General features: G+C 45.6%; 1 protein-coding gene across 1 annotated transcript in view; it reads left to right on the top strand.

The window, feature by feature from the left end:
- Positions 1-390: 390 nt before the first annotated feature.
- Positions 391-21709, top strand: part of DDX31 (DEAD-box helicase 31) — a 73141-nt gene continuing 51822 nt past the window's right edge. Inside the window, exons 1-8 of the mRNA XM_083160928.1 lie at positions 391-681; positions 2317-2561; positions 6857-6932; positions 11635-11678; positions 13305-13375; positions 15443-15507; positions 20834-20878; positions 21398-21439. Of these exons, the coding sequence (XP_083017054.1) occupies positions 580-681; positions 2317-2561; positions 6857-6932; positions 11635-11678; positions 13305-13375; positions 15443-15507; positions 20834-20878; positions 21398-21439 (690 nt within the window). The 5' untranslated portion in view covers positions 391-579. The remainder of the gene's footprint in view (positions 682-2316; positions 2562-6856; positions 6933-11634; positions 11679-13304; positions 13376-15442; positions 15508-20833; positions 20879-21397; positions 21440-21709) is intronic.

Here is a 21709-nt window from a genome sequence, read left to right as displayed (position 1 = left end):
CTGATGAGGCTAAAATGTGACCCTGTCCACTCAGCTGATCTAATTTCCCTGCTACCGTGCACTTATTTACCAGCTTGTACATGTTATATTGCTGTGTAACAATTATCTAACTATAGGAATGTTCTAAATTATATTTTCATATTACTATTTATTACCAGACAGTATTTGTTCTGAGCTCACAGACTACAGCAATGCAAACAGAATGCTAATAATGCTGGAAGCCATTTTGTCGGAGACCATTTCTCATTGCTGCTATAGTGGAGACAAGATGAGAAATGTGTCCATAATTAGCTCACTGTGTAAATGATGTGGAATTAGAGCAATGCATTGGTCGACTGGATTCTTATATTAACATTAGTCATTTAAATATAAAATGCTAAATATTCGTTTAATTAGAGTTGGGTTTTGTCAGGCACGAGGAAGACAGCCTGCTGCCGGGGTCCTTCCTGGGAAGTCTGCTGCACACATGTGTTGCGGCAGCTCTTGCATTGCACATTATTTGACTGGGGTCCTCTGCAGTCACGGGTACCTGACGCAGGACAGGGTTTAGTTTATTAAAGGACTTGGACTGCTGGAGCCATGGGAGACCAGGGACTGATCCTCAATATCACAGAGGCACCCATTTCCTCACACAGGGGTGGCAGACAGCTCCCTAGGCAGCAGAAGCCCAGAGGGAACCTGGTAAGTGAGCTAAAAGCAATATATGGGATATGTTCGGGTATTGTTACTTTTATTTATCTGCTTGTACATTGTTGTTATTGTGGATATTATTATGTTTCGGCTTGTCAGTTGATAAATGTAAGGTATAACATATTGTCATTTAAGTAAAGGTTCAATTGTTGAAATATATTTGAAACATGTCTCAGTATTCACCAACTGTTAAGCTGGGTACACACTTAGCTATATGCTGGGTGATTGGACCGATGTATCACCTACGTCGCTCAGTGTGTACGCTCAATATGCGCATTTCCATGCAACGTTAACAGGTTTGATGTGCTGCATTCCAAGCTTAGGGCCAGATTCAGAGCCATTCACTCAGCTGCGAATTCACAGCCCGAGGGATTATCGAACAGGCGCGCGTGTGCATGGTCCGCAGTGCGCATTTGTAAACTGTCCGTGCAAACATAGCCAGCGAGGGTGCCGGATGACTGCCCGCCAGTCAGGATTCCGATGGTCAGTATATCAGAATCCCGAGTGTTTAAATGTCTGACAGTCGGAATCCCGACTGACAGGGGCTATTCTCCATGACCCCCATAGAGGAAGAATAGAACCTGTGGCTAGCCCCCCTGTCGGTGTACTGGCAGTCGGGATTCCAATGTTGGGATACTGACCGTCGGTTTCCCGATTGTTGAACCACGCCCAGCCAGTGATAGGTTTGCAAGGTGATTGACAGCCGGGTACGTTTGTAGGTGGCACCCCATAGTTTTCTGGGCGTGCCACCTAAAAATGCAGGCGAACCTAGCCATGGGATGGGAGGGCTGCTGACGTCAGCACTGGCCTGAATCTCCCCACGTAGAACGCAATGAACATGGGCATGGTGAGTGATTTGCAGCCATGTACAGGGGTGGCGGAGACCTTGACAGTGCAGCATTTACTTGATCACTGCACTAAGAACATTTGCGGCCCAATGATCAGGTGTGAATCGGGCCCTTAGTGACATTGCTAGCATTTTGGTGCCTATCTTGGAGTGTGACGGTTGTTCTAGTGCGCACAGGTGCTATATTGCATGCAACCCAAGCAGTGTGATCTATCATTTTGCACCTTTCAAAATACCTGCAGTTCCTCTAATCCCAGGAAAAGAGCCCAAATTGAAGGTACATTGTCCTGTCTATGGGGGCCTTAATAAAGCAGCCAGTATTTACTCTGTGCAGAAACAACCCATCCCCCCCCCCCCCCCCAAAAAAAAAAAACTTAACTCTCTCTGCACGTTACATCTGCCCCACCTGGTTTTGTCCATTTTGAGAGCAGTTTTTACCTGTGATCAGGTTGGAATAAGGCCCTGAGCAGTGCATTAACCATAGCACCGCCAGTTCATCTATTTCAGCTTGTACTTGAGCCCTTGCTATATATATACTGTATATATCACAACGGAATCTGCTGCGCTATATAACAAACTATAAATAAATATAACAAGGAACATGTTACAAACTGCTCCTTAAGTTTAACGCTGAAACACATCAGTTGGCAGTATGTATTGCATTGCGGAATATCGGAAAGTCTACTGAAATTTACTTCATTGTGCGATGCTGTAGGATGTGCTGGTGTCCATATTTATATGTATAATAATAATTTTCCATTTGTCTCTGACAATCACAGAAGTCTAGAGCCAACAAAAGGAAATTCCAGGATGTCATTGAGGAATCCACGCCAAAGCGCCAAGCGCTCCCTTCTTCCCCAAAGTTTGAGCAAAAAGGAACCAACAAGATACCGGCGAAAAAACTGAAAACTGATTCCTCACCTAAGAAGGATTCCGGTCCGAAAGAGAACCACCCAAATGGACGGCCGTCTGTGAAAACCTCCTCCCTGTTTAAAAATAACCCGGAGGTTCCCGACATTGAGAGGTAGGGACCCACGTTATGGTTATGACATTTCCCCAATGTGATTGGAGTTGCTATAGCTACATGAAAGCAGATGTGACAGCTCTGACATGGTCACACCCCCTGCTTACATCACTGATCTGAGCTTCGTCCAAGGACGCCGAATCCGATCAACTGCGACACTTTCGGCCAGCTGCGTGACCAATGGTGTCTCACACAAGCCAGCTGTCACAGGTCCAAGGCCATGCTCTGGCGGACATCCTCTTCAAGAACGGCATCAACACACCTCCATTTTGAGATACTGAAGCAGTCAGCCCAAATGGCATCAGACTATCCATCACTGACAGTCTAATGCTGTGCTGCGTCCACCGTCGCCAACCTTTAAAATGCATGCATTGTACCCATCCAGCACATGTGCGCAGTACTGAATATCAATGGGAATATGGGGGAGGGGACGTGCTAAAGTCCACAACTCCCTTACAAAAATATTTTCCAGTGTTCCCTAGTACATAACTAGTAACCCCATATAGACAGACCACTTTAAATGGTGCGGAGGTTGTGCTACCACGTCACGCACCAACCAGGTTATCCGCCAAGTCTGTGAGAGAAACAGAGGAACACCTGGAATAAAGACTGTACTGGACCGGACTAGAGGGAGGTGGTCCCTTAGAAATCTATTAGGTACTTGTGTAGTTTCATGGCGCCGTGCGTCTGTGTCCACCTAAGGGCTGTAAACTCCATGCCAACGTGGATAGTTCGTACCCCCACTATCCACGTTGGCATGGAGTTGATTTTAGATGGCGTGGCGAACGTAGCAAGCCACCGAGCCCCGCAAGGGGACACAGACGCACGACTCCATGCTGGCGCAGTGAAAGTACACAAGTACCATCTATTATATAATATAAAAGTGGTAATTCAGCTTTAATATTACCAGGTCATGTGCGTAAGACATTGGATATGCAGAAAATGCTCATGCTGCTAGATTGCTTTGCTCTTTTTCATTATGAAGTTATATATACACCGTAAGCTTACAAACCCAAACCAGACCACATCTTATTAACAGTGTTGACCCAATTTTTACCCAAATGTTGACACAGACGACATGGACACCATGATTTGGGCGCGGTGCCTCGCTGCGTGCGCACACTATTTTAATTTCCCACCACGCCGTAGTAGTTGGTCGGGCATGAAATCTGAATAGAAAGCAAATTTACCAAATGGTGTATTCAGGCACCTGAAGGAGTAACTTCTCTAATGAGCCGCTGCTGGGTGGGGTGTATTGTTGCCCCTTAATAGTACAGTGCGAACAAGAAATGTGTGAAAGCCGCGCTAATTCTAATTTCACAACCGTATATATTACATGTATTAAATAATAATAATAGCGGCATGGTCTATAACAGCGGTTCTCAAACTGTGGGTCCTGACCCCAAAGTGGGTCCCAACCACCTCAGCATGGGGTCACGACTATGTTGCTGACCATCAGGCAAATGTGTCTGTGGAGGCGGGACAGGGTATAAATCATTACGTAAACACCCACTGCTTCTTTCTTCCATCCCCCATTACCCACTGACTCCCGGTCACAATAGCGGTCACTTCACTTACCACACATGTAGCGGCCATTCAGTAGCAATTTGCTGGGGTCCTGTAATAATTTTTATTGTCTGATGGGGTCCCAGAGCAAAATAGTTTGAGCACCCCTGTTCTATAAAATAGACATTTTATTAGAATATTGGTAGAACATAAAAAGAAAAAAATATAAAAATAACCTGATATTTGCAGCACAATGGCATATAGGGATATCACCGTTTGTGTATGTGGCACAAGTGGCAATGGTGTTAAGTGGATGGATACATTTATTTGGTGATTGCTAATATAATCTCACCGCGGGAGGAATTCTTTAGTGGGCTGCTGAATAGGTAGGTCCTCACGATGATGCGGATAATAGGATGGTGGTAGTTGATCCGCTGGAGTAGACCACCAGCAACAATCCGGGTATTCTCACAGAATTGCGGCTAGAAGCATGGATGCCGCTGGGGAAAAGCAATGGATGTTTGCCCTTGAAGGAGTCCTCACTAGGATGCGGTGTTCAATATAGGGAATCCAGCGCCACAAGTGGTTATTGATGGAAACAAACTCATCAGATGGTAGTAGATGGATGCGATAGAGCCCCCTCCCTGACGCGTTTCACTGGTCTAGTGCAGCTTGGGAGCGTTACACAACCTGATATTCGCACATTCTCAGGTCACAGTCCCGTGTGTGTGTACATGCAGCTCCTGGGCTCTCTGGTCTCCACCGTCCACATGGTGCAATGTCAAACTCTGTCACTTGTTCTTATGATGGCTCCCAACTAAACAAGGGCCAACCCTTTTGGATCCAGGCCTGGGTTCTGCTCGCTACCCACACAAGTCTTCGAGGGTGGGGGTTGGTGACAGATTATCATACCATTGCATTTAAGGGCAAAGAACACAGTGGGAACACAACTGAATGCCCTTTAGCAATGTATATATACTGCTAAAAATACTGAAGGAAGCCAAAATTATTAACGGCCTGATTCAGTCCTGCTTAATAAGCAATGAATATATGCAGGTACTGAACGCCCTCCGCCCCCCACCGAGCGAATCCCCACACTAGCATGCGAGCTGGTGTGTACACTAACGCATACACTAGCACGCGCCGCACGGAGGAAAAATCATTAGGTGGTCGCTCACCACTGGATGACTGAATGATTTCTGCAGCTTTCACTCTGAGAAATCTATACTTCCTTTTTACATGCCCTCTTCCTGCTGAATTGGGGGCTGGCGCTGACGTGAGCCGCCCACCCTGAAGATGCATGGTCACGCCTGTGTTTGTGGGGGTGCGCCCAGAGTTTTCATGGACACGCCCATAAATCGTTGGGAGGTGCCTTAAATTATGACAACACTAGCATTGATATATAATAAGATCAGTAGAGCTGCCACCACACCATGCAGTGTAAGGGACAGAGCGGAGCTGCCACCACATCATGCAGTGTAAGGGACAGAGCAGAGCTGCCACCACATCATGCAGTGTAAGGGACAGAGCGGAGCTGCCACCACACCATGCAGTGTAAGGGACAGAGCGGAGCTGCCACCACACCATGCAGTGTAAGGGACAGAGCGGAGCTGCCACCACATCATGCAGTGTAAGGGACAGAGCAGAGCTGCCACCACACCATGCAGTGTAAGGGACAGAGCAGAGCTGCCACCACACCATGCAGTGTAAGGGACAGAGCGGAGCTGCCGGCACATCATACAGTGTAAGGGACAGAGCGGAGCTGCCACCACATCATGCAGTGTAAGGGACAGAGCGGAGCTGCCACCACATCATGCAGTGTAAGGGACAGAGCGGAGCTGCCACCACATCATGCAGTGTAAGGGACAGAGTGGAGCTGCTGCACATGCCCAGTGTACCAGCTTCTTCTACCACATTTACTGTATGTGTGGATCTGAGCCCTCAAACATCGCTATGGACCAGAGAGCAGCTGCCAGGAGGAAGAGACAGGAGCCTTAACATGTAGTGGGAGATTGTGAGCTTAGAAAGTGCAGCACTGGTTCTATTATGTTTGTTTGTTGTTATTATGTTTAACCTTTTCCTGACCACTTATCTTATTTAAATGTGTGAAACAGCCTATACTATAGACCATAATGTACTATTAAATATATATATATACAGTATCCAGTGTATAAAAATATCAATTTTCCGGGCTTTTACCGCCACCCAGACTCCTGTACTTACTCCAATGTGCTGCAGAGTGGGAGATTTTGGATTACATTTGGAAACCCCCCTCTAAAAATCCTGCATTTGCCACTGGACGTGAATGCTGTCGCGCACACATAAAGATCGTAATTACAACCCTGTGTGTTTGTATTAATAAGCTGCAAAACCACCAAGTTCTTCCCTCCTATAATGGAAGAAGTAATCCAGAATGCCTTCAGCCAGTAGGAAGATGAGTTCTATCGTCAGTCCCAAGATGTTACAGAGCCCCTTTACAAAAATCCAACTCTGCACTTGTGAATCCGGTCTACTGTAGATCCTGATTCAAATGGAAAAATCCTAGCGTCCGGAAGTTTTTTTTTTTTTTTTTATTCAATAATTTTCCCTTTCCATCCAGATACTTTTAATAAATCCTTGGATTATTTTGTAATAAATTAATGATGAGTCCACTGGTAGACCCAGAGAAGTTCCCCTAATGCGTTTTGTGGGTGGACTGACCAGTGTTAATGTGCTAGGTCTGATTTATTTTTATTATTATTATTTTTTCATTTATTTGTAAAAAACATCTTTTTTTTTTTTTTTCGTAGGACGAAAGTGAAGCAGTTACAGGAAGACGTTTTTTCGTCAGATTCATTTTCTGAGCTGAATTTGCACCCGCATCTGGTAAGAAATCCCATAGAATTGTTTATAACCATAGCAGCAATAGTTAATACTCTTACAGCCTGAATAAGGCTTGATAGGATGGTGGCAGTCTGCGTATGTGAGGAGACGCAGCCTAGCGAATAGGTCTGAATGAGACCTTAGTATATATAATGCTGGAAACGCATGCAGAGATGAACCTGGTATCCCCACCGCTTTGTGTTTGACAATGATGCTATATCTGGTATTGGTCTGGGTGTGGCCACCAACTAATACGTCTTGTGGCATTGCTGTACACCAATAAATGTTTTCTTTATGTTTTCCTTGTCATTAGAGTTTTCTGCTTATGTCTGAAATTTGAGGTTCTCCCAATTGTACATGAATACAGAACTTCTAGATACTGTGATCTATTGTTATCCATACTGGCTGCATTCAGAGGCCTGGTGCCGATTTGTATGCAAATGAGCGATTGGCAGTTGACTGCCCATGTGCCATGATTGCATGGCACAGACGCCAAGGTACTTTTGCAATTCACCTCACAGTCAGGATTTAATCACCAAATGATTGACAAGCAGGGACCGTTCGGGTGGAACATAGAGTCACTTGGGCAGTCAGTGTTCCCAGTTCCGGAATTGATGCTGCATATTGTGTACACAGTTGCTAAGAACCTTGCAATGACTCCAGTGGGTGCCCCTGGTTTGTGGTCAGCTGCATCACTTGCATTGTTATGAGTGTCCATAGGCTCAACAATCACATCTGTGCGGCCTTCTCAATACAAACCGGAATAAGGGCCGTATACTTTGTAGTGATGGGTCCTATTACAGCACCCGGCATTATCCGCATATGGAAAGGTGTCTTTCTGCTGATCAGAATTCTAAGGGTAAATGTGCTGCCACAAATTCGGGTACTTGTTTCCTAGCACGGCTCCCAGATTTCCTACGTACGTTAACGTAGTGAAATCGCATTGCATGGACCATTTTATTGTAATTCACTGCTCTGTATGCCCCAGGGCATCGCATCGCACCTCCTGCAAAATCGCATGCGATTTTATAGGGTGTGCGATGCCATTACATTAGCTATACAATAATATCATTGTATGACGTACAATGATGTTTTATGCACCCCCCCCCCCCACTATCCACGCCACCCCAAAGCGTGGCGAGGGGCGGCGGAACGCATCCTCTGACATTTTCATACCCCCACTATCCACGTCGGCGTGGAGTTGATTTTATATAGTGTGGCGAGTGCAGCGAGCCACCGAACCTGAAGCGTGGCGAGCGCACGCGGATTACTTTACATGTATTCCGCGTCCCCTCGCGGGGCTTTGTGGCTTGCTACGCTCGCCACACTATATAAAATCAATTCCACGCCGACGGGGATAGTGGGGGTATAAAAACGTCGGAGGACGCATTCCGCTGCCCCTCGCGGGTTTGCTGCGCTCGCCACGCTTCGGGGTGGCGTGGATAGTGGGGGGGGGGGGGGGGGTGCCTAAAACTTCTTTGTGTGTAATACAATCATATTATTGCATAGCTAATGTAATAGCATAGTACACTCTATAAAATCGCATTCGATTTTGCGGGAGGTGCGATGCGATCCTCTGGGGCATACAGAGCAGTGAATAAATTACATTAAAAAATCGCATCACACGGCACTAAAATGGCCGATGCGATGCGATTTTCCTACACAGAATAGCCCACTAAGCAATTAGCTTAGTGGGCACCGTGCTAGGAAACAAGTACCGAAATTAGTATCTGTGTGTGGCATTTCTGCTGAAGCCAGCATGGCATGAGTGCCACCATATTGGTTCTATCAGCTGACTCTGTATTTGGGTTTGTTCCCACATGACTGGATCGGTCAGTGACCAGAGCACCTTATTTAACCCCCTTTTGTCTATTGCCAGTAAGATTTGGGCTATCCCTGTTTGTGGCTCCAGCATCAGCAGCTGGTTCCTGGTTCTTCTGTCCAGTGCATGCTACATTGCCCACATTAGTTTCCTGACTCCTCGGCTTCCAGCTTTGCGTCAACCTTCTGTTGCTCCCTGTATTCTGTCTAGTGATCAGTACCAGTTACTACCTGCAGAGTGGGCTTACATAGCCCCGTGCAGTACCGGTTACTACCTGCAGAGTTATTTTCTATACCCACGGGCAGGGCCGGATTAAGGAGGGGGCACAGGAGGTCAGTACCCTTGGGCCCCCTCTATGTAGGGGCCCTCTGTGGTTGGCATGTATTTTTCAAAAAAAACATTTATTTATTTTTGTATTTTATTTTTTTAGCTAAAGGTTTTGTGCATGGGAGTGGGCTGGTGCTGCAGCATTGCCTATATGCCATTGTGACAGTGCTTTGTAGTGCTGAGCATCGGGAGCCAAGGCACACTGACTGCACAAGTGTGCAGTGCATTACTGGGAGTTGAAGTCACATGAGGCTTTGCACAAGAGGTCAGAGGCTGAGAGGCAGCAGCGGCAGCCTCATCATGGGAGGGTTTTTAATTATAGGCAGTGCTGAGCCTGTCAGGGCTCCTACAGAGTAAGTTACAGAGGGACAAACGCAGGCTTTTCACTGTGTGTGTGTGTGTGTGTGTGTGTGTGTGTATGTATGTATGTATGTATGTATGTATCTATCTAAAGTGACCCCGGGCCCCCCCCGAAGGCTTAATCCGGCCCAGCCCACGGGTAGTACCAGTTACAGCCAACATTGTGCACATTTTAAATCAGCGGGCAGAACCAATTACACCCTACAGACTACGTATCTATTCCAATGTAATGCACCGGTAACCGCTTTCTGTATGCACATACTGTATATTGGGGCAGATGTATTAAGCCTGGAGAAGTGAAATAGTGGAAGGTGGTTATGCACCAGTCAATCAGCTCCTAACTGTCAAGTTACAGGCTGAGTTTTAGAATTAAGTAAGTAACTGGCTGCTGTGTTATCCCTTCACCAGGCTTAGTACATCTGCCCCATTGTGTGTTATACTGTATCCCCTGCCTGCATACCGATGTGAGACCTACGTTCAGTGAGCAATGCTCGCAGCCCATAGCTAAAAAAGCCTCTGGTATGGAATAAAGGAAAACATTAATTGAGATCTGTTGGATAAAAATACATTATTTTGGAAGTAAAATATTGCGATTGGTGCCATTCGCTGTTCTGTGATGTAGGAGGTTTAAATAATGTCACCAACAATTAAGCCCCTGTCCCAAACTCTGCCTAATAAGTTCTGCGTTCTTGTAATTCAGCCGGGATCTCTCTGCGCTCCATGCGCTGGTCTCAGCCAAGTTCCATGTCGAAGGGAAGCAGCGGCGCGTCGGTTATCCAAGGTTATCATGGTAGATGTCAGACTGATTAAAGAGGGCAGCGGGCAGGAGTGGCATGTTTTTGGCATCAATGTGCTATAGACTGCCCGCACGCTGCAGTTTTAGAAGTCTAACCATTTCATTCTTGCAGGGTCCTGTTAATGAATTTATACACAGAAGAAAGAAAAAGGGGACAAAAACCCCAAAAACCCCACACACACACACACACACACACACACACACACACACACACACACACACACACACACACACACACACTATTGTTTTATGGAGTTTCAGTAATTATACAGTAGGGAAGGCATCCGATGTTATTGAATACTCGCTATTTTTGAAGTGCTTACAAGTGGTATAGGGTCATTCGGTTGGACCCTTATTTAGGTCAACATGCATTGGGTCGACCACTGAACGCTGACACCTGAAATAGGTCGACAGGGTCAACCATTTGGTTGACAATGGAAAGGTGTCAAAAGATTGACATGAGTTTTTCACGTTTTTTTTTTTTTGAGTTGACCTGTGCCGACAGGCGGTATTTCATAACCTAGCATCCTGTAAGGCAGCTTTTGAGGTCCGGACGGCCATTTGCATTGAGGCATAATGCCTCTGGGGCCATTTAAAAAAAAAAAAAAAAAAACTTACAAATCATCCTGCGGCTGCCGCAGGTTACGAGTCGCCGGTCTGTGTGGTCCGGCGGCTGTGCAGGGAGACCGATACAGGGGAAATCTTGCGATAGGTCGGTAGCTCTCGCGAGATTTCGCCTGTACTTGACCCGCTGTACAGCCGTCGGGCGGGTGGTCCACAAAGACCAGCTCCGGGGCTGTATACGGCCCGCGGGCTGGATTTTCCCCACTGCTGCTTTCGGGCTTGGTGAAAGTAAGAAATAGTGTGCCTAGCGTGGCACCATGCTCAAAGCATGGCGTACGCCAGTAGTACACATAGACTGTGTCAGTGCTGACTGTTGACATTTGGTACAAAAAAACATGAAAAGCTAATTTCAACGTTTGGCTGTTGACATTCCTATTGTTGACCTAAATTGAGTCCACTCAATATCCCATACCCTTACAAATAAGGTGATTTCTGATAATTTCAGCTGATTTCGATGTCCTGGGACATATTGTAATGTTTTGGTGCTGCAAAAGGCTCCATCGCTGCTGATTCTTCATTAAGAAAATGTTAATGCCAGAGAAGTCCTTGTTCCCCAGCGTTGTCCTAACCGTGTCCACAAACAGCGGCTAAAGTCTGTTTATAAAGAGGACAAAAGCGCTGCTGCCAGCCACTGGCAAAAGGAGAGTACCAAGGCGGAAGACACTGGCACCAGTCCTACCCAAGCTTGTAATGCTGCAGGAAAGATTAGCTCCTAATGACTGAGGAATGGAAGCAAGTGAACCTCCTTATTTATTTATTTTTCTTTTTTCATTTAGGTATCCACTATCACAAATGTCCTGGACATGACCAAAATGACCAGGTGTGTATGGCGCTTGTTTTAATATTTTTATTGTGGGTTTTTTTTTTTTTGTGATACTACAGACATAACCGAACATGTTCAAAATAGGTGTGATGGCCGCGAGCTCGTCAATTCCCGGCTGTTCACGACAGAACGAGCCCGACTGCTTGTGAAGTCGGACTCGTACTGTGATATCCCCTGTTTAATGCTGTCATGGAAGACCGCATTAAATAGGGCCCCGCAGCCATCTCCCCCGTCGGGAGATTGAAGATCTGCCTGATTCTTGTACCCTTGCAAAAGCAAATTCTCTCTCTAATGGACAAAACCCGTACTGACTGGCCCTCAGCATGTCATTCCCTGTCATGCAGCTGGGTGACATTTGAATTTTCCTGCCCGCATGTTACGTTGGGACAAAACCATGTGCACTGCAGGTGGGGCAGATGTAACATGTGCAGAGAGAGTTAGATTTGGGTGCGGTTTTTACATCAAACTGATATCTACAGTATATTGTAGTGTAAAAGTAGCTAGAATTTACCCTGCACAGAAACAAAATAACCACATCTAACTCTCTCTGTACGTTACATCTGCCCCCTGCAGTGCAGCATGGTTTTGTCCATTAGAGAGAGAATTTGCTTTTGCAAGGGTACAAGAATCAGGCCCTATATCCCATACAGACTAGATGGGCCAGAGGAGATGGCTGCGGGGCCCTATGGCTGCGTGGCCCTATTCAATGCGGTCTTCCTCGACAGCATTGAACCAGGGGATATCGCAGAACGACCCCGACTTCACACGCAGTCAAGCTCGGGAATTGACGAGCTCCCTCCCACTTCTCGCGGCCATCACACCTATTTTGAAAGATTAACTTGACACTCAAAGGGTTAAAGATAAATCTTTGATGATGATTGGACACTGAGCACTGACCTAAACCTAAAATGTTGCTCGCTCTGGTCCAAAAGCAGCTGTCAACAAAATTTGTAAAATTCTGGGTATCTTAACTAAAACAGGATTATTTCTGCTTTAGTTAGATGTCCATAATTTTACAAATTGTTCGTTTTTTATTGGAGAATATTATTTTCTTGATTTTTAAATTCTATCCGAATGCTAGCAGACGCTACATTATCTGTAGGGGGAGACTAACTACATTTAAATATTTGGATATCCCATCATTTTTAAATGAAAAACATATGTTTTCATTATACCAATTATATTTAATACTTATTAATCAAAAAGTGTCCACAAAATTCCCAGTGAAATGCTACGGCATGCCTAGTTGCTACCCTATGCACAGAAAAGTGTTGACGTATGCGCCGTAGCAAAACATCGGTCAACTGCGTCAATAATCAACTCTGCCTTAACCTTCGAATCGAGCCAGTTGTGACCAGTACCATTTTTAAGTGTTCATTTTATAAAACCGCCAATGCGTTTTGCCACGAGAGACGTAAGGCCCGATACACTTGTGCAATTTGGCCTCTTTTTATCTGATTATGACAGATTGCGCCAACAAATCGGATGAAAAGTGTCCAAATCGCAGATGTTTGACGTCTGATTGGGTCCAACGCACGTTCCCGTACGCATTGGAGCTGAGTCAGAAGTGCGACCTGTAGAACATACATCTCAATCCTTTTTTTTTTACATTTTATTTTGTAGTGTCCAGAAAATGACAATACCCGCTCTCATGTCCGGAAGGGACGCCATGGTCCGATCGCAGACTGGATCTGGTACGTTGTCTTTAAGGAATATCTCTAAATCGGTCAAATCTGGTGTTTATGATTGTAATGGCGAAATACAAAATATTTTGAGACTGTAAAATATCCATAATTATTTCCATAAGTACCAATATTTCAATATTGTTGCAGCTACAAGACCAAATATACGTATTTTATGGTCCCATGGGATCAGCAAACCCAGTGCTGGTGGCTGCCAGTTATAACAAATGTGGACAAACGGAAGTGTAGTCCTGTCCGCCACCGCATGACTGACCCTAAGGATGAGAGACTGTTACCCCTTTCACGTCGCAAATGGCGGGTCGCACACATGACCTGGCATTTGTGAGGTGAGTCTCCCACAGCGACCCGACAATATGCAGGGTCGCTGACATCAGAAAGGGGGCAGAGTAGCGGATGCATCGTCGGTGGGTGGGGGAGGAGGCAGCGCTCGGAGCTGACAGTACCTCCTCCATATAGTGTGAACAGGACCCGGGTTAGCGGTTCACACTGCACAGCAGCCCGGGACCGACCTGGGATAAACCCTCCTTTTTAACCAGGGTTGGAATCTGGTATTTTGAAAAGGCCCTTTCACACGCGCATTTATCCAGGTCGGAACCAGGTTATTTGTGCGATGTGAAAGGGGTATGTACAAGCCCAATTTACTAAATTTAATATTTTTTACAGATATTCTCAATAAGCACATTTTGCAGTAGAGCAGGCACATCAAAACTGTGGCCCTCCAGATGTTGTGAAACTACAAATCCCAGCATGCCTTGCCATAGTTTTAGCATTCCCTAATAGCAAAATTGTGGCAAGAGATGATGGGACTTGTAGTTTCACAACAGCTGGAGAGCCCTAGTTTGGACATGCCTGGTGTACAGGCACTGTGAAAAAAATACTGTGCTCTGGGGTTTGGGAACCATTGCAAAAAATACTTTAAACCAGGCATGTCCAACGTTGGCCCTCCAGATGTTTTGAAACTACACATCCCAGCAGGCTTTGCAATAGTTTTAGCATTCTCTAATAGCAAAACTGTGGCAAAGCATGCTGGGATGTGTAGTTTCATAACATCTGGAGGGCCAACGTTGGACATGCCTGCTTTAAACCTTCAAACTACAATTCAGTTTTATCAATCCCTACAAATCCAACACTTTTCCAGACTCTTTTGCAGTTCTCCCCTCCATAATTTTGTCCAAAATTATGCTCATCGCCTCAAAATTACTTGATTAGTAATTATTAATTAATTAGTAAGTTAATTCATTATAATTGTGCTGTGTTTTTAGTAATTAGGGTACATGTAAAAATTGCAATATAATATACAGTATGATGCACTAGAGTCCCCTGAAAAGAAAATGGGAATTTACAACAATATGTAAAGGCAAAAATGTACCACCCACTTTAGTGTCCGTAGTGCATCATGTGACTTGTACCTGCCCTATGACAGCTGCAGTTTCTCAGTCCAAGGGGGGTATCCAATTACACGTGATGTCTGATTGTGAATAATTGCTTTGCCAGGGGCTGCTATATCTCGGTACGGCCTGCAGCTTATCATGGATTTTGTTTTACATGCAAAGCAAAATCCCCGATAAGCGTAAAAATACACAGGTTTTACTGTGTGTTTTTGCATGAAAAAGTATTTTTATATGAGAGATCTAATTGGATAGCCTCTGACTTTAAAATATATATATTTATTGTATGTGTGTTCAAAATCCCGAAAAACTCTCGCATTTAATTGGATACCCCACAATTGGCCTCTTTTTAAGGGCAAATGAGCATCATTGCGCGCGCCATCTTTCGACAGGCACAACCCGCAACACTCTTATAACACAGCCATAGGGCAGACCATCTCCGCGTGTACGCTAAGCCACCTCACTGTCAACCTCAAACATTTGACTAGTGGTAATAAACGTATTAGGTTCGTAAATGTCCAATTTGGAGGATAAACGACTACCAATAATTGTAGTATGAAGATGAATGTGACCTAGGTATATATTTTATCATATGCAGCATTGAGAGCAGCAGGGTACTTTGCAATATGGCGACTAGTGTAATAATAAATGTGTTTGGAATTCCTTATAGGTAAGACCTTGGCCTATGGGATTCCACTAGTGCAGGCGCTTCAAGCAGTGGTCCCCAAAATCCAGGTAACTTTGACATGATGTAATCTATAACAATGTGCCGGAGTTATTTTATTTACTGGGTATGGTTTACGTTGATGATGATTTTAAAAATTTTATTTTAATTTTACGTTTTTTTGTTTTTTTTAGTCCTAAGCATCTATGCTATTATGTTTCACCACTAGGGGTGCTGTTATCTGCTCTGTGCACTTGGAGCCTGTGCAGTACTATACCTCCCAACTGTCCCGGTTACTTCGGGAACGTCCCAGTACATCCCCTCAGCTCTAATGTGCGCATCGGACCCGACCAGGGACCTCCTTCCCGGGCAGCGGGGTCCGGCCAGCTGGTGGGGGCGGGCAGCTCATACTTGAAAGCTTGGGATTGGATTCTAAGATAGTTGAATGGATAAGAGCATGGTTGCAGGACAGAAAACAGAGAGTTGTAGTAAACGGAGTACAGTCACAGGAGGGAAAGGTTACAAGTGGAGTACCCCAGGGATCTGTACTTGGACCAGTGCTTTTTAATATCTTTATTGGTGATATTGCAAATGGAATTGAGGGTAAAATGTGCCTTTTTGCAGATGACACAAAGGTATGCAATAGGGTAGACACACCAGGAGGGGTAAAACAAATGATTGATGATCTAGGCAGATTAGAGAAATGGTCAAGAGAATGGCAACTACAGTTTAATGCCAAAAAATGCAAAATCATGCACTTGGGTCTCAGAAATCCAAAGACTCAATATAGTATAAATGGCACTATAATGGAAACTACTGAGGAAGAGAGGGATCTAGGTGTCACTATTTCAGGGGACTTAAAAGCAGGTAGGCAATGTAACAAAGCAATGAAGAAGGCAAGTCAGATGCTTGGTTGCATCAGCAGTAGAAAGAAAGAAGTAATAATGCCACTGTATAGGTCATTGGTACAACCTTATCTAGAGGACTGTGTTCAGTTCTGAAAGCCATATCTCCAGAAGGATATAAATACATTGGAGACTGTACAAAGAAGAGCAACTAAAATGGTGCATGGCCTACAACACAAAACGTACCAGGAAAGACTAAAAGATCTTAATATGTATACTTTAGAGCAGAGAAGGGAAAGGGGGGACATGATAGAAACTTTCAAATATATCAAGGGTTTTAACAAGGTACAGGTGGGAGACATTCTTCACAGGAAGAGGAGCAACAGAACACGAGGACATGCACTGACACTGGGGGGAGGAAGGTACAGTGGAAATGTGAGGAAGAATTTTTTCACAGAAAGAGTAGTAGATAAGTGGAATAGCCTACCATCAGAGGTGGTAGACGCAAATACAGTAGTACAATGTAATCATGCTTGGGATAAGCATATTGATATCCTTACAAAAAAATAAGGATCAAATATGGTTTGAGGTAACATGTTTAAAAAAAAAAGGGGCAGACTAGATGGGCCAAGTGGTTCTTATCTGCCGTCAAATTCTTTGTTTCTATACTAGTGGTGGGCAGCAGGTTCCGTCCAAGTAGCGGCATTTTGCTGGGCGGCGGTATGCGGTTGCTGAATATTTTGAAATGGCTGGACGGCTGTTTGGCTGAGACTCTCACCCCACCGCAACAGCTCCCCGGGAGAACTAAATGCTATAAATTGCATGCGATTTATTGCATGTAAAAATGGCACATCAAGTGCAAGATTGCATGGGAGCTGCCAGGGGCTCTGGGCAAACAGGTCCGACTGCCCATAAACCTGGCCAGTGTATGGGGGCCTTAAGACTGGAAATATTGGGGTATCCTCTGGTCTCAGACCGGCACCAAGGAGTTACCGTCTTGCATGCAGGGGAGAGGCCCCTCTTCCTCATACCCAGCCTGCCTCAGGCCAGCCTCAGGTTTTTCCTTGGTGCAGAGGAAAGGGTACATGTTTTCAAGCTCTGAAAGGACTTCCCTTTCTGGGTACAGTCCTCTCTAGTCCAAAGCTTGATAAGAGGGCGGCCGTGTTAGCTGCTTCCAAGATAGACTTTCTGCCCTGTGCGGCTCCACAACAAGGACCACCTTTCGTTCCTTTCGGCCCCCAGGTAATGCAAGAGGACAACCCTCACCTTGCTTCCAACCAACTGCGGCATAGTCTTAAAGGCTATCAGTCCTGGAGTGGTAGCGGTCAAGCCCCTAAGCAGATTGTCAAACCGTCTGCTTGACTGGGTGTGTCCCCACCCGGAGTTCTCCATGGTGGGTCAACCTTTATGCTCTTAACCAACGGCTGACGTCAAACCACGTCCGACAGATGGATCACCAAGGTCGGGTCGGAGAGTTACTCACTGTAGACGTCGACGAGGATAGCGCTCTTCGCAAGGCCGTTTGGTCCCTTCTCACGACAGGGGTCATAGTCCCGGCTCCCTTACATCTATGAAGCACCGGGTTCTATTCAAACTTTTTCCTGGTCCTGAAGCTGGACAGGAAGTCCCGGCCTATTCTGAACCTTTGCACCCTAAACAAGTTCCTGCGTGTACCGAGGTCTGGATGGAGTCTCTTTGGTCAATTCTTCAGGCCCTCAAAAGGGGCGACTATATGGCCTCCTTGGATGTACAGGATGCATACCTGCATATTGCCATTTGGGATGACCAAAATCAGAAATTCCTCAGGTTCACTGTTCACAGAGATCATTTGTAGTTATGTGCATTGCCCTTCGGCCTCTCTACTGCACCTCGTGTGTTTGCGACATGATGGCTCACCTGCGGCTGCAGGCAATCCGCATCATACATATCTGGACAATCGTCTCTTGATGGCGGATGCTCAGGCCAGCCTACAGGGTCTTGTCTGTCTGACCGTGAAATCTTGAAGGTGCAAGTCCAGTATGGTCCCCTCCCAGCTTATTATTCACTTTGGTGCTCTGCTGGATGCCATGTCATAATGGATTTACCTGCCCTGGGACAAGCGAAGGTCTATTCAGAACTTAGTTCGGAAGTTCCTGCCACGCCGAACAGTTTACATCCACTTTGGTATGTGTCTCCTCGGGAAGTTGGTGTCTTGCTTCCAGATGGTGGAATACGCACACTCCAGGATGCTCCAGTTGGAACTACTTCAAGCTCGGAATTGTTCTCCGTTGAGGTTAAAATCCGATGATTACACTCTCCAGGGACCTGCATCTATAATTCATTTGGTTGCTTCAGTCATCCAATCTGAACAAAGGTGAACCCTTCCTGATCCTGGATTGGGTCATAGTGACAACCGACGCCAGTCTCATGGGTTGGGGTGCTGTAGCTGAAAACTTTTAGTTTGAAGGACGTTGGTCTTCTCAGGAACAAGCAATTTTTTCAAAAATGTGTTGGCGCTGCGAGCAGTTTGTCGGACTTTCAGGTGATACCCTCCATGCAGTGTTGGCCGGTGAAGATCCAGTACGACTACACCATGGCAGTGGCTTACGTAAACCACCAGGGGAGGCACAAGCAGCAGAGTGGCCATGCTCAAGGTGACGAACATTCTTCGGTGGGCAGAGAAACATCTACCGGCTCTCTCAGCTGTGTACGTACCAGATCTGTTGCATTGGGAAGCCGACTTACCCCACCAGTAGGACGTACACTCAGGAGAGTGGGGTCTCCATCCAGAGGTGTTTCATCTCTTGGTTCGTCGCTGGGGTCAACCCCAAATCGATCTGTTTGCGTTGCGTCACAACTGAAAGCTTCTGTGCTACGGGGCTCGCACCAGAGATCCTGGGGCGTTTCTCATAGAAGCCCTGTTGGCCTTCTGGAACTTTTCAGTGGTGTACCTGTTCCCCTGACAGCTCTCCACAGGGTTCTTTTGCAAACTGCGCGTGGAAGGGGTTCTGGCGATTCTCCTCGCTCACATCTGCCTGACACGCCCTTGGTATGCTGATCTACTCAGACTGTCAATTGCTTTGCCGTGGTCGCTTCCTCTGAGGCCGTAACTTCTCAGTCAAGGTCCATGTTTTCATCCCGATCTCCCGTGACTAGCTTTGACAGCTTGGCTGTTGAACGTCAGTCCTAAACGCTCTCTGGGATTTTCGGACTATGGTTTCAGCAAGAAAACCTTCCATTCTGCGGATATACCATCGTTTGTGATGCACATATTTTAATTGTCACTCTACAGTTGGTTTGGAGGCTGGCCTCATTAACAGTTCAGGTTTTGGCCATTTTTTTTTTCTTTTTGCAAGAGGTTCTAAACCTGCAGCCCTCCTTTGTTACACCTGTTCATCATTGGGACTTGATTTGGTTCTCAAGGTGTTGTCTAAAGCTCAGTTTGAGCCTTCATATGAAGTTGCTCGATGTTATCTGATGTGGAAAACCGTTTTTCTTTTTGCTATTGCTTCCGTTTTTCTGAAGCCATGGTGGCACACTGGACGCCTGACCTACACTCCTCTCGGCTTGAGATGGTTCTTCTGCCATGGGTGGTGATTGTCAGCTTCTGTGTGTATGGGTTCTTGCTTCTCCTTTCCTCTCTTAGCTTGTTAAGTAAATAACTGGAGGCTGGCTTGGTATGGGGAGGAGGGGCCTCTCCTTTGCACACAAGAAGTTAACTCCTTGGTGCCCTGTCAGACCATAGGATACCCCAATGTTCCCAGTGCTCCACCATGGCTTCAGAAAAGGTAAGATAAAAATCCCGTTTTACCCACCATCCACCCTCTGAGTTTATTTTGCAAGGTCCTTGATGGGCCTAAAGTGCCATTTAGTCTTAAACTGGAGTGCAGTGTGGAACCTTTATGCCAATCAGGGACCTCAACCAGTCTTTTGCTTTCATTTGAGTCACTCCTTAAATATGGAGTGTTCAAAGTGTTATTCTTGATAAGGGTCTCATTTCTGATGATATTTTAGTGCTAGCCTCCCTGTATAAACTGCCAGACGGCATCACAAAACCTGGAACAGCGTTAGGGGCCCACAATTAGGAGCAAGAACATTCAGACAAACCGGAGTTAAGGTCATGTGTTTTTTGATTTGTGTATTTGATAAATCCTCTAACAAAGATTGTGCAAATGATAAAAAAACAAAAAACAGGCCTTGCAATCTCTGGCTTTGAACTGATGCACACGGGACCGCACGTCAGGGGGGGGGGGTATGCAATCTGGGATCACAGCTGCTATTTCCCACATTGGAAATAGCTGCGGCACATTGCATACCCCCCAAAATGTGAGGTTAAACACATGCGATAAGGCAATTTTCACCTGATTTCTCATCTCAATGTGTTGGATTTGGGTGAAGAGGCCCCAAATCGCACCAGCGTATGACCAGCTTAACTCATGTTTCCCATATTTTAGTGTGATGACTTTTTTCTTTTTACAGCGTATAGTAAATTCTCTGTGTTGTATTTATGTATGTGGTTCTGGATTATATTTCTATAGAGACCTGCTAATGTTACTCCTCCCATTCCCAACAGCGCAGTGACGGTCCTTACGCCCTTATTTTAGTCCCTACAAGAGAGGTAAGAATTTGATCTGTTACTATGGTGACATCTATTACTGCTCACGTCTTGTCCTGTTTCTTTATACTATATTATTTATTTATTACCAGTTATTATATAGCGCACACATATTCCGCAGCGATGTACAGAGAATAGTTGAACACTCACATCAGTCCCTGCCCCAGTGGAGCTTACAATCTATATCCCCTACCACATGTACACGCACACACAGACATTCTAGGGTTAATTTGTTGCGAGCCAATAAACCTACCAGTTTATTTTTGGAGCGTGGGAGGAAATCGGAGCACCCAGAGGAAACCCATGCAAGCACGGGGAGAATATATAAACTCCACACAGTTAGGGCCATGGTGGGAATGGAACTTATGACCTCAGTTCTGTGAGGCAGTGATGCTAACCATTACACTGTCCGTGTTGCCCTAATGTTTATACTATATAATATTACATTTATTTTGTCATTTATAATTATAGTTATCTCACCACTGAACAGAGCTTTGATTTACTTTTATTTTCTTCCTATAGCTGGCTCTGCAGAGTTTTACCACTGTTCAGAAGCTGCTTAAGGTCAGTATAGCTGCACAGATCACATGTGTTGTAGACGGTACAGGCCACACACAAATACAGCCCATGTGTGGGGGGGGGATATAATGTGCCTGTGTCCTCGCACGCAGTGCCCTCTACGCCCTAGCCAGATTGAGGGCGGTGACCGAGTCCATTCTCCAAAATACAGGCCACCGTAGTGTGGTATGCCGAATTCCGTGTCTACACCTGGTGATGCAGATTTACTGACGTCTGCTGTGGATCGGAGGTCATGCAGCATGACACTATGGTCAC

Source organism: Crinia signifera, chromosome 9, assembly GCF_055691185.1.
Source record: "Crinia signifera chromosome 9, ASM5569118v1, whole genome shotgun sequence".
Classification (NCBI taxonomy): domain Eukaryota; kingdom Metazoa; phylum Chordata; class Amphibia; order Anura; family Myobatrachidae; genus Crinia; species Crinia signifera.
Note: the sequence above shows the minus strand (reverse complement) of the source record. Positions and strands in the feature narration are given on the sequence as shown.